Genomic DNA, 18,090 nt, shown 5'->3' on the forward strand with positions numbered 1-18,090 from the left:
CCCAGTGATTTCTATGTACGCCCCTGCCCTGAGGGTTCTCGAACATGTATGATATGCAGATTGTTTGGTGGTTTCAAATCCCCAGGGAAAATCTGCAAAGGAGGTTGCCATCCTGCCCAAATCCGCACCCATGTCAATTTACACACCGGCAATTTCTGTAGCGTGTAGATGACATTTGATAATACTGATTCTGGTTGGCGATGTGTGGACAGACCACATGCTGGGAAAAGGACCTGTGTGCCAAACTGCACAGCATGCAGATCCATCTCTCCATGGTCAATAGCAGATGTGGTAGGACTCTTCCTGGACAACCCCAGTGATACATGTCTGGCTGTGACCACCTCCATGCAGCAGTGTGCACCACACTCCAGGACATGGCTGGAGCTCGGACTGCCCAGGTGATCTCAGGTGAGGCAGTGCACGGGTGCAGCCCTCAGGTCATGTGACCAGTAGGGGGCGGGGAGGCCACGTCTGTGGAGGAGGAAGTGGCGGAGCTGCATGTAGTGTCAGATCTCCGGGAGGGAGAGACGGAGACCCCGGGAGAACCGCCTCCGTACCGTGCAGGTAACCGGGCACTGACCGCTGGATTGTGAGGGAGTGCTTGTCCGCCCGTGTGTGCACATATCGGTATCTGCTGCCTGGGAGTGGTTGTCCTCTCTCCTGAGTACACCGAGTACTGCATGTAGGTGGATAGGGGATGCCAGTGGGTGCGGGCAGGAAGGGAATGCCAGTGTCTGCCTCAGGCATGGTGTTCTCCAGAATGGCACCCCCCTGTGGAGGAGTATGGCATCGACTTAGGATATGTTGACATGAAGCAGATCCACCACTGCAGGTTTGTGAGCAGTGCACTACACAACCAGCAAATCTCATCCACAAACCGCAGAAAATATGTCCATTTAGGCTGCAGATCTCCATTACAGATTTCACACTTTGCAATGCACAGAGTGACATCCACTGCAACTCTGCTACATACAGTATGGCCGCACCCTAAGGCCTCTCTCAGACGAGCGTGACCTGTGCGGGGATCACGCTCCTTGTCTGGACGCCATTCACCGTTATGGACACTGCTAGTTTCTCAGGAGCGTATGGTATTACAATGATTTATAATGCTGTGTGTCTCTGCTTAACTTTACATCTTCAGAATAAGGGCTCCTTCACACCACCGTAGTGTTCTGCAGTCCGCAAATTGCGGATCCACAACACACAGATATTGGCCCACACGTGTTCCCTAATTTGCCGGCACTATGATAGAAATGCCTATTCTTGTCTGTGGCTGCGGACAAGAATAAGACATGCTCTATATATTTTTTTTTTGAGGGTGGGGGGAGGGCCCGCGGAATGGAACAACAGATGCGCACAGCACACAGTGTGATGTCCACATCTTTTGCAGCCCCTTTGAAATCAATGGGTCTGCACCCGTTCTGTAAAATTGCGGAAGGGATGCAGACCCATACATACGGTCATGTGAGTGAGCCCTTATACTGACATAGCGCTGTCAGTATGATCCTGCCGCAGTAAGGTCATGCAGAGACACACAGCATTAGAAATCAGTGTAATGCCGAAACAAGCAGTGTCCAGAACGGGGAATGACTCTCAAACACGGAGCGTGATTTCCGCACAGGTCAGGCTTGTCTAAAATTAGCCTAAGGCGGCAGGCCTCATGCACACAACAGTATTTATTTCGCGGCCCACAAATTGCGAATTTGCAAAAATATGGATCCTTTTTATTTTTTTTTGCAGCTCCAAGAAAAATATAATTTCCTTTTGCATATCATTTGTTTTACCAGGCTTTTTATTTTTTTTGGCCCAAATAAACACCAGGACCAAAACTGTGAGGGAGCCCTGAAGGGGTTTTCTAGGAGTAGAATATTGATGACCTATCCTCAAGATCGATAGGTCATAAATATGTAATGGTGAGGGTCTGACACCGGGCAGCACCATCGTTCAGTTGTTTGTAGCGGCCGCAGCGCTCACCGAAGGGTCACTGCCTCTTCAAACAGCTGATCGGGGGGGTGCAGGTTGTCGGACCCCCACAGATCTGATACTGATGACCTGTCCTGAGGATAGGCCATCAATATTCCCCTTTTAATATTGATGACCTATCCTTAGTTCCCATGCACTGGAGTGTGAGCAGTGCTGCAGTGACTGGGCATGGCTCCTACACAGTGTATAGAGTTGTGCTGATCCAGTGTCCGGTCTCCATGCACAGCAGCTCCTGCAAACTGTTTCCATGGTGTCGGGAGTCGGGCCCCAGCCGAACTGATATTGGTAATATATCCTAAGGATAGGTCATCAGTGTAAAACTGGAAAAGTCCATGATAAGTCCAGCAGAGTATCCTGTACAGTATGGAGTAATGGTGCCTCGTACAGGGTGTATTACACAGCTCACTTCTTAAGGCCTCATATTGCGGCCCGCAAACAGCATATAACTGAGTGAATGGGTCTGCAATCTGGAAGGAGTGTTGTGGAACGGAGGCACAGAACCCTACAGGAGCACTATGGAGTGCTTCCATGGGGGGCCTCTCCGTAACTCCGCACCACAAAAGATAGAACATGTTGAATGGGTCCACATGCATTCGGCTGTGGCAGCCGCACGGATGGTGCCCGTGCATTGGGGTCTGCAAATTGCGGCCCCCAATGTATGGAACAACCAGCATACGTTTGTGTGCTTGAGATGTAATAACTATGCTTTATGGAGAAAGTAAGTACCGTATGTGTATTCTAATGTCAGGGACCATGCAGCAATACTGTATATTTGTACATGTTGGTACGCTACAAAAATGCCAGCGGCACAATATAATGCTACTCTGTATTTTAGATCCTCAAGACAATCTCTTCCTCGCTGCACGCACTGGAGATGATGGACTGCCTGTCAGAGGAGGAGGAAGACTTCATGGCTGGAGGAGATTTGGGAGAGGGCTTTGGGAGAAAGCCTGGTGGACTCTACGAGGGTCTTGACGTGACAAAAGGATTGAAATTGAGAAAAGGATCAAGTTCTCATCATTACCACCTTATTAAGAAGGGAGACGATGATTGTAACACAGGTCATCACATTGTAAAACGGAGCATTTCCGAGGAAAGGGAGACCGTGAGGCCTGCCAAAGAGGGCTACACACGGTGCCGACAGAACAGCATGGGTAAGACTATCAGTCACTCAAAACGTAAAGATGAATATGGTCGTTGCCATCACGCCTAGATTTCCTACGGCTTAAAGAAACCTTAATCCTTTGGTGCAGGACTGGGGGGGGGGGGGGGGGGGGAATTTAGGGTTTTTCCCTGTATCCTTTTAATGATTTGCAATTCCAACTTTTGCAGAGAAGAAACTTAGTCCAATTTCAAAGTATTCAGGATCCTGGTAGGCAGAATATCCAAAGTGACTTTCATCCATACTGTGGATTTTACCCTCTCGGGTGCAGATCGTGAGTGAGATCCACGATGGAAATCCGCAGCGTAAATTGAAATTTCAAATCTGCACAGCTTTTTATTTTTTATATTCAGCATATGGATGAGTTCTTAAAGGGTTCTCCTTGAATTAAGGAAATGTAAATACTTAGATATTACTTTATTATAAAGATATTCCCAAATACCTTTCATTAGTTATAATGGCTCATTTTGTCTGGGGAGCAATCATTAGGAGAAATAAAATGGGTGCCGTCCAATTAGTAATGACAAAACCTATCCTAATAACACAGGACAAGTTACTTCGCAACACTGCGCTAAAGAGCTGCCTCATCCTCCTCTGTGTTCTACTTGTCAGGGATTATGATCCTGAATACAGATGATAAGATCTTCAGTTGAATCTCTGTGGGAATGGAGTTCATGAGGAGACATGAAGTACAGAGAGGACGGACAGGACAGACTCTGGTAATGGAGACTGCATACAAGTGCTGCTGCTCATTACCACATCCCCACCATTCTCTGCATACTTCATGTCTCCTCATGACCTCCATTCCTACAGAGATTCAGCTAAAGTCCTTATCTGTATTCAGGATCATAATCCCTGACAAGCAAAGCAGAGAGGAGGATGAGGTAGCTCTTTAGCTCAGTGTTGTTAAGTAACTTATCCTGCTGTGTGATTAGGACAGGTTTTGTGGGTACTAATAGGATTGCGGCCATTTTATTTCTCCCAACGATTGCTCCCCGGACAAACCGAGCCATTATAACTAATGGAAGGTATATGGGAATATATTTATAATAAAGGTCATATTTAGTTATTTTCATTTTCTTAATTCCCGGAGAACCCCTTTAAAATCTCATTCCCTTTTCAGGTATTGTCTCGCAAAAATGTGCGACAGCAAATCCACAGCATTTCAGCCATGTGTGGATGCAGGCTTAAGGTCTAAAATCCAGTTATACAATAAAAAGGATCCTAGTGCAGGGCTCAAAATAATTTTCTGTAAGGCCTTGTTCACACATCAGTTATTTGATCAGTTATTGTGAGCCAAAACCAGGAGGTGTGGGTCAAAAACACAGAATGGGTGCAGATCTTTTCATTATGCCTTATCTCTGTTTAGCCTCCACTCCTGGTTTTGGCTTGCAAAAACTGATGTAAATAACTGATCAAATAACGGACATGTGAACAAGGCCTAAGCCACACACATCTATACGCAGCGCACATGTTCTCAGTGGGCGCCTGTGACCTTCACTGATTGGTAGAACCAATGGGTCACGTTGTTCTCCTGAGCTTTGTGCCCCTTTCTTTCCTGACTCTAACTTGTGAGTCTGATCAAAAGAGACAAAGCAAAACCGCTGCACATCTCAAGTAAAATCAATACATATTTTTATTGAGAACCACAAAAGTTAAAATATTGTATACAATAGAAACCTTGTGCAGGACCTAAGCCAGGCAATACAAATGAACCCAGGAGTCCTCCCAGTACATTTTACTGCCGGTTTGTTGGAGCATGGCGTGCAATGCAAGTGAGTATGAAGATAAAAAAGACATAATCGGACCAAGCGTCACTTACTCACTATACACCAATTACTCTAGTTTGGGGATTTATAATTTATTTTTTTTGAGCTGAGAGATTCCCTTTAAAAAGTATGCAGGTCTAGAGCAGTGAAGGTTGTGTACATCCCTGGTGGTTAAGATCTATTTCCCTAGTGGTCTAGGGCAGTAATGGGTTTAATGCTTGTTTCTCTGGAGGTTTAGGGCAGTGAGGGGGTTAATGTCTATATTCTTGGTGGTCTACAGCAGTAAATGTGTGAGGCCCCTTTCACACGAGTGAGTTTTCCCGTACAGGTGCAATACTTTAATTGAACGCATTGCGAGTTCATGAACTGCATGACGTAGGCGTGCCGTGCTCCTCCTCCGGCTGCCGTCTCCGCTCTCTCTCCTCTCTCCGCCTCTCTTACCTAGCTTACCCCCCCCCCCCCCCCCCCCCCCCCCCGATGTGGGCCTGAAGGAATGCCGTCCCCAGGCTAGGCCAGGCTAGTCGAGCCCAGATGGGAGCTCCAGGTGCCTGCTCTAGCCGTTTGCTGCACGCTCTGACTCGCCAGACCAAGCTGATTGCCTGATCCTGCCTGCCTGCTGTGATTTGCGGCACGATGTTCCATCTGAGGTGCCGCGCGCTGGCGGTGGTAAGACCCTGATACATAGGACTGTGGCTCATGCTCTACCGTGCTCCTTGTTGTGTGTGGACATTACTCATTGCCGCCACCGCCCACCCGCTGTATACCGCCCGCTCCAACCCGATGTTTGATGCCTGATCTCCGTTCCTTGCTGTGACTTGCGGTGGCGTGTTTCATGTTGCCCTGCTGCTTGGGGGGTCTTGGCTGTTTGTGCAGGTAGCCACTAGGTGGATTGGGCTGTGGCCCTTGCGGGTGAGGTGGGGTTCAGTGCCAGACGCCCTGTGGATGAATTGGATGTCCCGTCCCCCATACCGAGTGCTGAGGAGTGCGTCGACCCCTGGGCTGTTGGCGGATGGTGGTGGCGTGGTGCTCTCAGCCTGTTGTAACAACTCCTCTGTCCCTGTTAGGGACTCCGGCGGTCTGTGGCGGCCGGCTGCGGGCTCTGGGGCGGCTAGCTGTGTGGCCGCTGGGGACTGGGGCTGCGATATCAGGGGAACCGTCCCTCTCACTGTGCAAGGCACAGACTATCAGTAAAGTTCCGTGAAGATCCTTATCAACTCTCAGCCTTTTGAACACTGTCTTCTTCCACCTGGATGGACTGGCCTCCCTGAAAAACTCAGCTCTTAGGGGCAATTAGATATCGCATTTGTGTAAGCTGAAAAGCTAAAGTTTGGTGTCTGCAGCATATTCCTTATGGGACATACCCCTTAAAAACCTTCCCTCAATAATCGTTTTTTCTTTTTTGATATTAACTGAGTTTGCTTTATTGACATCTGTGTTACATCTGTGTCTGTTATATAACTGCCGGCAACTTTACTTTGGTTTGTTAGCGGCTTACTTCGCCTTCATATATTGGCCATTATATAATTACAGGCAGCTTTATTTAGCCCATTATTTGGGGGGGGGGGGGGGGATCGCACACATACTGGATTTTTAGTATTTATACCAGTTCAGTAATTATTCTTTTTCTTTGATGTGCTTATCTAACCAATACTTGCCCCTCGTCCCTATGCGTTCCGGCTAATATAAATGGGTGATACCCTGTATATATTTATGTGGGAATTGTGTTCATAGACGTAATATATTGAACTAAAAAAAAAAGGGGAAAGGGGAAAAAAAAAAAAAAAAAAAAAAAGAAAAGAAAGGTAAGGAGGAAGAAAAAAAAAAAAAGAAAAAAAAATATATAAAAAATGCCGCCCAAATATCGTAAATCGGGTGGACTGTCCTCCCCAAAAGGTGGATTAGGGGGGAGTCCGCAGGCTCGACTTGATAAATTCTTGAAATCACCACCCCCTAAAACTAGAGGAGGGGTACAGAGATCTGCTCCTCAGGCTGAGACAGGATTGGATAATGCGGATCGGTTAGAACAGGGGTTATTAAAGACTAGCTCCTCCCATAGTGAAGGCTTTGAGAGCATTAATAAAAAATTGCAGGATATACTGGGAGTTGTAAATGCTACCAGCACTTCGGTTGCAGAGCTGGCTTCCTCCCTTGCAGTAGTACAGGGGGACGTCACTATAATAAGAGATGAAATGACGAAGCTGAGACCAAAGGTGAAGGAGCTGAAAACTGCAGTTAACTCTGTTAGTGTAGAAAACGGTGCATTAAAGAACAAATTAAAAGAAGTAGACGAAGATCGTACCTGGTTAAGAAGGGAAGTGGTAGAATTGGAGGATAGATCGCGTAGGTATAATCTGCGATTAGTAGGGTTCCCAGAAGGGGCTGAACAGGATAACTCGCCAAAATTTATTCAGAAGTGGTTGGTAGAAAACTTGGGGCCAGATTACGATGCATCTACCTTCTGTGTGGAAAGGGCCCATAGGATCCCCTTTAAAAAACCGCCTCCAGGTGCCCCTCCTAGGGCAATATTAGCGAAATTCGTCTGCTCAAAGGATCGGGATTGGGTCCTTAGACGCAAAAGAGAAGTACTAGAAACATACTTCAACAATAACCAGATATCAATATTCCCTGATTTCTCTCAAGAGACGCAAAGTAAAAGGAGGTCCTTCTATGATGTTAAGAAAAGATTGATTTCAGCTAAGATTAAGTATTCAATGTTATACCCTGCAAAATTAAGAGTGATAGACAATGATATTGTTCGCTTCTTTCCTACACATGAGGAGGTGGCACAATGGTTGGACTCTAGGGGTTTATGAAATACTATGAAGAGGAGGTGGGGAGGGGGGTGGGTGAGGGGAGGTGGCGGGGGGGAGGTTTGGTGGAAGGTGAGAGGTTGATGGGTATTGTAAAATGCTCTGTCAATCATGCAGGGGGATTTAGGGAGGGATTGGCTGCCGTTCTCCGTTACGTGGTTATGCTTGCCTCTCCGCTGAGATTGTGGATGCCTTTACTCATACGATATGCTTGGTAACATTTTATGCTGGAATGTGAGAGGGTTGGGAGACAGAGTAAAGAGGACGGTGGTATTTGACCTTGTGACCCTCATTTGCCGGCTATTGTGGCACTACTTGAGACCCACGCGACAGCAGATAGGATGTTTACACTGAAAAGGAAATGGGCCTCTTTGGAGTACCACACTTGTTACTCTTCTTATGCAAGAGGTGTCAGTGTATACATTCATCGAGGGATAGAGTTCCAACCGCTAGATAGCTCCATCGATAAAGAGGGGCGATATATATTTCTTCATGGGCTTTGGAAAGGGCAGGAGGTGATATTGGCTTTTATATATATCCCCCCCCCCCCCCCCCCCCCCCCATTTAAATCAACGGTTCTATCACATTTAGCTCAATATATATCTACTAAAAATCAATGTGCCTTATTGGTGGCAGGTGACTTCAATACGGTACTGGACCCTGAGTTGGACCGGTTTTCTTCATTCTCTGGGCGCGGTCGCAGTGGGTCCCCCCTGACTGCTGTGTGCCAGGAGCTGGCGCTGGTCGATATCTGGCGACACCTCTATGGCAATAAAAAAACTTTCTCATGTTTTAGCCAGTCATACGGGTCTATGTCCCGTATTGACCTGGCATTTGCTAGCCGGGATCTATGTGGTCGCATCCTGAGAATGAGGTACGAGCCTCATGGAATCTCGGACCACTCTCCAGTCTTGATTTCGTTTGTGGAGGCTCCTACTTCAGGAAGAACCTTTAAACTGAACTCGCATTGGTTCGAGGTGATAGGGGAGCAATCCCGTGTAGATCAGGATATCCAGGAATTCTGGGGCTTCAACGTAGGCTCAACACATATCCATTATGTGTGGGACGCGTTGAAGGCCCATATTAGGGGTTTGTATTTTAATAAAATCCATAGATTTAGAACTGAAATGCGACGTAGGGAAAAACACTTGACGGATTCAATAAGGAGTTTGCGTGCCGCACTGATTAACCGTCATGAGGAGCAACTTATTAGCCAATTAAAGGAGGTCAATTCTCAGCTTAAGACACTTTTATATAAAAAAGCACAACATAAGCTCCTTTTTCAGGGCCAGAACCGTTTCTGCGAATCTGGTAAAACCGGAAGGTTCTTGGCTCGTTTGGTGGCCAACCAGAGAGAGGTTACCATTATAAAAGAAATCAGAAATTCTCAGGGAATTGGGGTGAGATCCGCAGAGGAGATTAGGGAGTAATTTGTGAAATACTACACTACCCTCTATAAATCTGAGTCTACGTTTAGACGTATCGACATGGATCAATACCTTCAACAATTGGCGCTCCCTCAGCTATCTATCCAGGAGAGAGGGATACTGGACTCCCCCATCCTCTTGGAGGAACTCCAATCGACTCTCCCGTTCTTAAAGTATAGTTCATCTCCCGGCCCAGATGGATTGCCGTTTGAAACCTATAGGTATCATGCTAAATCTCTTCTGCCAATTTTACTCCAAGTCCTTAATGAATCCTGTGCACTTGGCTCTTTACCACCATCATTTAGAGAGGCGGTGATTGTTCTGGTCTTGAAAAAGGAGAAGGACCCATGCGATGTGGGGTCATATAGACCCATATCGCTTTTAAATACGGACTACAAGATCTTTGCAAAAATCTTGGCTAATCGCTTGAAGCGGGTTATAGCCGGTCTGGTTCATCCTGACCAGACGGGCTTTATCCCGGGCCGCCAAATACAGACGAGCATATATAGGGTCTATCTGAATCTGTCTGTTGGGGGCAGTGTGGACCACTCCATCCTGTCATTAGATGCCACAAAGGCGTTTGACAGGATGGAGTGGCCTTTTCTTTTTTTGTCTACGATGTCTTGTTTTGGCCTTGGGAATTCATTTTTGGAAATGACCCAAATGCTATATGAACAGCCAGTCGCTTGTATTAATATCAACGGTGTGAGTTCATCTCCCGTTGAGATGTGGAGAGGGATGAGACAGGGTTGTCCCCTGTCTCCCCTCCTTTTCGCTCTTTTTATTGAACCGTTGGCTTGTCGGATCCGTTGGCTTGTCGGCAACTGTAACGCCTTTTAAAAGCCCAAGCAAATGGGAGCAAGAGTTGAATTGCCCTCCTTTGCAGTGGTCTACTATCTATAGGAGCGTGAGGAAGGCGACAGTCTCCAGTGCACATAGACTAATTCAATTTAAGATCCTCCATAGGTTGTATTACACGCCCAAAATCCAAGGGAAATTCCCCCAAAATAGGGGCCGGGACTGTTGCTGCCCTAAATGTGGATATGTTAATGCGGACTATGTCCATTTGCTTTGGAGTTGCAGTAAGATAAGAAAATATTGGGATGAGGTTTTCTTTGCTTTACAAAAGGAATCCTCAATGAACTACAACCCGGGGATCTTGATAGTGATCTTTGGTCACTATGGCTCAGAAATGGAAGTCCCCCCCCAGATTAGACGGATTTGGATGAGAGGTTTGATGGTGGCGAAGGCTATATTGGTGAAGTACTGGGGCTCTGTCTCTCAGCCCTCTTCTAGGGAGTGGGAGCTTTACCTTCAACAAATTAAAATCTATGAGGATATTGAATGGAAGCGGAGAGTGGCACGCAGGGCCACGTAGATATCTTTAATGTATGTATTGTCTGTTGTATTTGAATGAATTGAGGGGAACGACAGCCAATGGGGGGGGGGGGGGAGGGTTATAAGGATATTTATGATTGTTATACTATATACATTGATCTGTTTTGAATTGGTCTATGTACTAATTGTATGTCTTTTTCAAAATAAAAATATAAAGAATTAAAAAAAAAAAAAAGAATTTAACGCATTGCGCCCGCACTGAATCCTGACCCATTCATTTCTATGGGTCTGTGTATGTGAGCGTTGATTTTTCATGCTTCATCTCTGCGTTACATGAAAATCGCAGCCCTGGTCCCCTAGAAGTGAATGGGACATTGTGAAAAACTATATATAGGGATGCTCACCTGACTACAATTTAACCACCTCAGCCCCCAGTGCTTAAACACCCTGAAAGACCAGGCCACTTTTTACACTTCTGACCTACACTACTTTCACCGTTTATTGCTCGGTCATGCAACTTACCACCCAAATGAATTTTACCTCCTTTTCTTCTCACTAATAGAGCTGTCATTTGGTGGTATTTCATTGCTGCTGACATTTTTACTTTTTTTGTTATTAATCGAAATTTAACGATTTTTTTGCAAAAAAATGACATTTTTCACTTTCAGTTGTAAAATTTTGCAAAAAAAAACGACATCCATATATAAATTTTGCTCTAAATTTATTGTTCTACATGTCTTTGATTAAAAAAAAATGTTTGGGTAAAAAAAAAATGGTTTGGGTAAAAGTTATAGCGTTTACAAACTATGGTACAAAAATGTGAATTTCCGCTTTTTGAAGCAGCTCTGACTTTCTGAGCACCTGTCATGTTTCCTGAGGTCCTACAATGCCCAGACAGTACAAACACCCCACAAATGACCCCATTTCGGAAAGTACACACCCTAAGGTATTCACTGATGGGCATAGTGAGTTCATAGAACTTTTTATTTTTTGTCACAAGTTAGCGGAAAATGATGATTTTTTTCTTTTTTTTTTTTTTTTTCTTACAAAGTCTCATATTCCACTAACTTGTGACAAAAAATAAAAACTTCCATGAACTCACTATGCCCATCAGCGAATACCCTGGGGTCTCTTCTTTCCAAAATGGGGTCACTTGTGGGGTAGTTATACTGCCCTGGCATTCTAGGGGCCCAAATGTGTGGTAAGGAGTTTGAAATCAAATTCTGTAAAAAATGACGAGTGAAATCCGAAAGGTGCTCTTTGGAATGTGGGCCCCTTTGCCCACCTAGGCTGCAAAAAAGTGTCACACATCTGGTATCTCCGTATTCAGTAGAAGTTGGGGAATGTGTTTTGGGGTGTCTTTTTACATATACCCATGCTGGGTGAGATAAATATCTTGGTCAAATGCCAACTTTGTATAAAAAAATGGGAAAAGTTGTCTTTTGCCAAGATATTTCTCTCACCCAGCATGGGTATATGTAAAATGACACCCCAAAACACATTCCCCACCTTCTCCTGAGTACGGAGATACCAGATGTGTGACACTTTTTTGCAGCCTAGGTGGGCAAAGGGGCCCACATTCCAAAGAGCACCTTTCGGATTTCACTCGTCATTTTTTACAGAATTTGATTTCAAACTCCTTACCACACATTTGGGCCCCTAGAATGCCAGGGCAGTATAACTACCCCACAAGTGACCCCATTTTGGAAAGAAGAGACCCCAGGGTATTCGCTGATGGGCATAGTGAGTTCATGGAAGTTTTTATTTTTTGTCACAAGTTAGTGGAATATGAGACTTTGTATGAAAAAAAAAAAAAAAAAAAAAAATCCACATTTTCCACTAACTTGTGACAAAAAATAAAAAATTCTAGGAACTCGCCATGCCCCTCACGGAATACCTTGGGGTGTCTTCTTTCCAAAATGGGGTCACTTGTGGGGTAGTTATACTGCCCTGGCATTTTCCAGGGGCCCTAATGTGTGGTAAGTAGGTAAATGACCAGTGAAATCCGAAAGGTGCTCTTTGGAATGTGGGCCCCTTTGCCCACCTAGGCTGCAAAAAAGTGTCACACATCTGGTATCGCCGTATTCAGGAGACGTTGGGGAATGTGTTTTGGGGTGTCTTTTTACATATACCCATGCTGGGTGAGAGAAATATCTTGGCAAAAGACAACTTTTTCCATTTTTTTATACAAAGTTGGCATTTGACCAAGATATTTATCTCACCCAGCATGGGTATATGTAAAATGACACCCCAAAACACATTGCCCAACTTCTCCTGAGTACGGCGATACCAGATGTGTGACACATTTTTGCAGCCTAGATGCGCAAAGGGGCCCAAATTCCTTTTAGGAGGGCATTTTTAGACATTTGGATACCAGACTTCTTCTCACGCATTGGGGCCCCTAGAATGCCAGGGCAGTATAAATACCCCACATGTGACCCCATTTTGGAAAGAAGACACCCCAAGGTATTCAATGAGGGGCATGGCGAGTTCATAGAAATTTTTTTTTTTTGGCACAAGTTAGCGGAAATTGATATTTTTTATTTTTTTCTCACAAAGTCTCCCGTTCCGCTAACTTGGGACAAAAATTTCAATCTTTCATGGACTCAATATGCCCCTCACGGAATACCTGGGGGTGTCTTCTTTCCGAAATGGGGTCACATGTGGGGTATTTATACTGCCCTGGCATTCTAGGGGCCCTAAAGCGTGAGAAGAAGTCTGGAATATAAATGTCTAAAAAATTTTACGCATTTGGATTCCGTGAGGGGTATGGTGAGTTCATGTGAGATTTTATTTTTTGTCACAAGTTAGTGGAATATGTGACTTTGTAAGAAAAAAAAAAAAATTCCGCTAACTTGGGCCAAAAAAAAGACTGAATGCAGCCTTACAGAGGGTGATCAATGACAGGGGGGTGATCAATGACAGGGGGGGTGATCAATGACAGGGGGGGTGATCAATGACAGGGGGGTGATCAGGGAGTCTATATGGGGTGATCACCCAACTGTCATTGATCACCCCCCTGTAAGGCTGCATTCAGACGTCCGTATGATTTTTACGGATCCGATCAGTCTATCAGTGGATCCGTAAAAATCATGCGGACATCTGAATGGAGCTTTACAGGGGGGTGATCAATGACAGAGGGGTAATCAATGACAGGGGGGTGATCAGGGAGTCTATATGGGGTGATCACCACAGTCATTGATCACTCCCCTGTAAGGCTGCATTCAGACGTCCGTATGATTTTTACGGATCCGATCAGTCTATCAGTGGATCCGTAAAAATCATGCGGACATCTGAATGGAGCTTTACAGGGGGGTGATCAATGACAGGGGGGTAATCAATGACAGGGGGGTGATCAGGGAGTCTATATGGGGTGATCAGGGGTGATCAAGGGCTAATAAGGGGTTAATAAGTGACGGGGGGGGGGGGGTGTAGTGTAGTGGTGCTTGGTGCAACATATTACTGAGCTGCCTGTGTCCTCTGGTGGTCGATCCAAACAAAGGGGACCACCAGAGGACCAGGTAGCAGGTATATTAGACGCTGTTATCAAAACAGCGTCTAATATACCTGTTAGGGGTTAAAAAAATCACATCTCCAGCCTGCCAGCGAACGATCGCCGCTGGCAGGCTGGAGATCCACTCGCTTACCTTCCGATCCTGTGAACGCGCGCGCCTGTGTGCGCGCGTTCACAGGAAATCTCGCGTCTCGCGAGAGGACGCACCGGCGCGTCCACCCAGAACAACAGGACCGCCGCAAAGACGCAATCCTGCGTACGGCGGTCCTGAGGAGGTTAAAGAGGTTTTGCCATCACATACAATGGGGGCATATTGCTAGGATATGCCCCACCTCTGGGACCCGCACCTACAACGAGAGCGGAGAAATTAATGGAGGGCCCATGCGCAGTCGCCCTCTATTCATTTCAGTGGGGCCGCCGAAAATAGCCGGCTATTTCCTTGTGCTCCATAGAAATAAATGGGAGCAGGGGCTGTGCGTGCGCGGTGCGCTCCCATTCACTTCTATGGGAGCAGAGCTTGGTGTTGGACAGACCAGCCATAGCTGTCCCCGCTCTGTTCTTGTTGTAGGTGCGGGTCCCAGAACAGTATTAAAACTAAATATAACATTGTTGCGGTCCCTTTAAATAATAACATGCTCACGCATGTACTCTCGTAGATGGCGGTCCTTGTGGCTTTATTATTATTATATATCTAGATTGCAGCGTCCATTATTTCCCCTGTTGTTTGTTAAGTGCCAGAGTTTTTCCGCTCTATATGTCCTCCTTATAAAGTACCAGTTCACACAGCAGTCCTTCTATTGTTAGGAAGATTTGTCACAAATGTTGCTCTACAATAGCGCTGGATGTTCTATCCAGTAGTTTAGCAATATTGTGTGATACTGTATCCGTATCCTCGTATATCGCAGACATATACACACTTCCAGTGCCTCTGTAAATGAGAGATGGGTATCTCTTACCAATCTCTGCGTTCCCCCTGCACTTGTCGCGCTTGTTTGCATATACCGGCCGGGATGTCTTAACACATGCGCTCTTGAATCTTACCCACTCCGGAGTTCAGGAGATACTTTTTCTTTAGCGTTGCAATTAATATGTATCCAGGATACATTTACAATAGTTTGAGCCAGTAATGCCGTCCACACCAGACGCAATTCGGAAACTCTGTTCCTTCCTCAGTGGCAAAATGATTATTTCTTCGTGAAAAACGCATTGCATCCGGATGAAAAGCGTTTTAAACTGGTGGTTGCTACATGTTTCTAATCCTTCCGTCTTTTTTTTTTTTTTTTTCACGTGCGTGAAAAACACATCAAAACTGATCACACCCACGCGGAATAAACTGAACCACTGAACGCAATCGCAGGCAAAACTGACTGCACTTGCATGAAAAACTCCATTTTTTTTCCTGAACAGATCCGGATACAATCCGTATCGTTTGTGAGAAAGGGGCCTTAGGCCTCTTTCACACGGGCTTTGCGGGAAAATGTGCGGGTGCGTTGCGGGAACACCCGCGATTTTTCCGTGCGAGGGCAAAATATTGTAATGCGTTTTGCACTCGCGTGAGAAAAATCGCACATGTTTGGTACCCAAACCCGAACTTCTTCACAGAAGGCTGAATACAGAATGCATAGTAAAACAGCGCTGGAGGGGTTAAAAAAAAATAAAAAAATCATTTAACTCACCTTAATCCACTTGATCGCGTAGCCCGGTATCACTTCTGTCCCCTTTACTGAATAGGACCTGTGGTGAGCATTAATTATAGGTCAAGGACCTTTGATGACGTCACTCCGGTCATCACATGGTACGTCACATGATCTTTTACCATGGTGATTCACCATGGTAAAAGATCATGTGACGTATCATGTGATGACCGGAGTGACGTCATCACATCCTTGACCTATAATTAATGCTCACCACAGGTCCTATTCAGTAAAGGGGACAGAAGTGATACCGGGCTACGCGATCAAGTGGATTAAGGTGAGTTAAATGATTTTTTTATTTTTTTTTAACCCCTCCAGCGCTGTTTTACTATGCATCCTGTATTCAGAATGCTATTATTTTCCCTTATAACCATGTTATAAGGGAAAATAATAATGATCGGGTCTCCATCCCGATCGTCTCCTAGCAACCATGCGTGAAAATCACCGCTCGTGTGCCCATAGAAATGAATGGGTCAGGATTCTGTGCGGATGCAATGCGTTCAACTCCCGCAACGCATCCGCGCGGAAAACTCGCTCGTGTGAAAGGGGCCTTAGTGTCTGCGTCCCTAGTGATCTACGGCAGTTAAAGGGTTTGAATGGAGCAGCATGCATGATGGGGGGAGAGCGAGCTTCCATTCTTGTGATTGGCGGTGATAACTTGTCTTCATGTGATAACCCCTTGGGGTTGTCCACAGGATAGTGTTCGCTTGGGGTCCAATCCCTGGGACCCTGAAGTTCACAAGAGCAAGGGTCTGATGTGCCAAACATGCCAGATGACCTGTGTTATATGCATCATGCCACGGGTGCTCCACTATTTTCATCTAATGAAACCTAATATTGGTGACCTTTTGGTTTATGGTCATTCTGGAAATAATGGGCAGCTGTGCACAGCCCATTGTGTGTATCATCTGTTATTAATAGAATTCTCCATCTTTGGTTATTGCTGTGCTGTCAGTACAATAATGCCATCAATATGATTTTTCATATACAAATGGAAATTCAGAAAAAATATTTTTGCGTTTAATAACTTCATGGTTTCCAGCGTGGGCAGTCCAGTAGGTAACCCTGTTGCTTTTTTTTCTGTCCTCCACAGATGCGAGCTCTGAAATCTCTAATGAAGATCTGAGGCAACGTCTCCAAGACTTAACTGAGGTGCGTTTACTTATGGTGTAGCCCCAGCGTCTGCAGTAATCTCACAATCAGTAGTTGTTTTGAATGTGCTGTAATAACTAGTTTTTGTTTGCGGCCAGTGTTGAGTTGTTCTTAGCCAGTTTTGCAAGTTCCTCGACATAAATGCTCTTAGAGATCACAATTTCTGAAATCCTGTATGTTTTGCATTGCCTCGCTCTCCTGTCTTTTTATTGGCGGGGGAATTTCCTACAGAATTTGTAAAATCAATAGAGTTTGGGGCCCAGGAACTTAAAGGGGTATTTCGGTTATATTAAGTTATGCCCTATCCACAGGATAGCGGATAACTATTTAAATGGTTGGGTCCTACCACTGGGACCCACACCAACAACAAGAATGGGGGCCGCGTACCCCATGGAGTCCCCCGAAATAAACGGAGGGGCCAGTCACACATGTGCTCAGCCGCTCCATTCATTTTTATGTGAGTTCAAGAGATATCCAAGCGTTGTATTTCTATTCCCATAGAAATGAATGGAGCAGCTAAGCACATGCCCAACCAGCCGCTCCATTCATTTCAGGGGGCTCGTATGGGGTTCCGCTTCTCATGATTGGTGGCAGTCCCAGCGGTTGACCACCACTGATCTAATAGTTACCCCTATCCTGCAGATAGGGGATAACTTAAATGGCATCTGTCAGCAGATTTGTATCTATGGCACTGGCTGACCTGAAGGAACCTGTGTTGGTCCCGTGTTCATATGTGCCCACATTAATGAGAAAATTATGTTTTAATATGTGCAAATGAGGCTCTAGGAGCAATGGGGGCGTTACCATTACATCTAGAGGCTCTGCTCTCACTGCAACTACTGCGCCCTCTGCACTTTGACAGGATCACATGTTTAAGTTCCCCCAAAAGAACTAAAAATTAAAGTAAAAAAAAAAAACCATAAAATATGAAAAATTATCTGATTTCACCAGCTTTTGGCTCTGTATTGTCAATAGCATGTTCATCCTCCTTTTTCTCATTGGGCCTGCGTGCTCATAAGTGCTTTTATTTGAATGTGTACTTTTTCATTGGAAATATTAATAAAAACTGATAAAAAAAGAAAGAAATTAAAATAATCTTATTTACCATTTTTACATCTAAAGATAAAAAGTAAAAAAAATAAGCATAATTGGCATTCAAAAATTTTCAAACTAATAGTATACAAATATGTATATTTTCCTGTGTGGTGAAAGCCTTAATGAAAAAAAAGAGCAATTCTCTT

General features: G+C 45.2%; 1 protein-coding gene across 1 annotated transcript in view; it reads left to right on the forward strand.

The window, feature by feature from the left end:
• Positions 1–475: 475 nt before the first annotated feature.
• The window catches only part of CCDC125 (coiled-coil domain containing 125), a 44,468-nt gene continuing 26,853 nt past the window's right edge, over positions 476–18,090 (forward strand). The window contains exons 1-3 of the mRNA XM_040421488.1: positions 476–564; positions 2,819–3,137; positions 16,791–16,849. Of these exons, the coding sequence (XP_040277422.1) occupies positions 2,858–3,137; positions 16,791–16,849 (339 nt within the window). The 5' untranslated portion in view covers positions 476–564; positions 2,819–2,857. The remainder of the gene's footprint in view (positions 565–2,818; positions 3,138–16,790; positions 16,850–18,090) is intronic.

Source organism: Bufo bufo, chromosome 2, assembly GCF_905171765.1.
Source record: "Bufo bufo chromosome 2, aBufBuf1.1, whole genome shotgun sequence".
Classification (NCBI taxonomy): domain Eukaryota; kingdom Metazoa; phylum Chordata; class Amphibia; order Anura; family Bufonidae; genus Bufo; species Bufo bufo.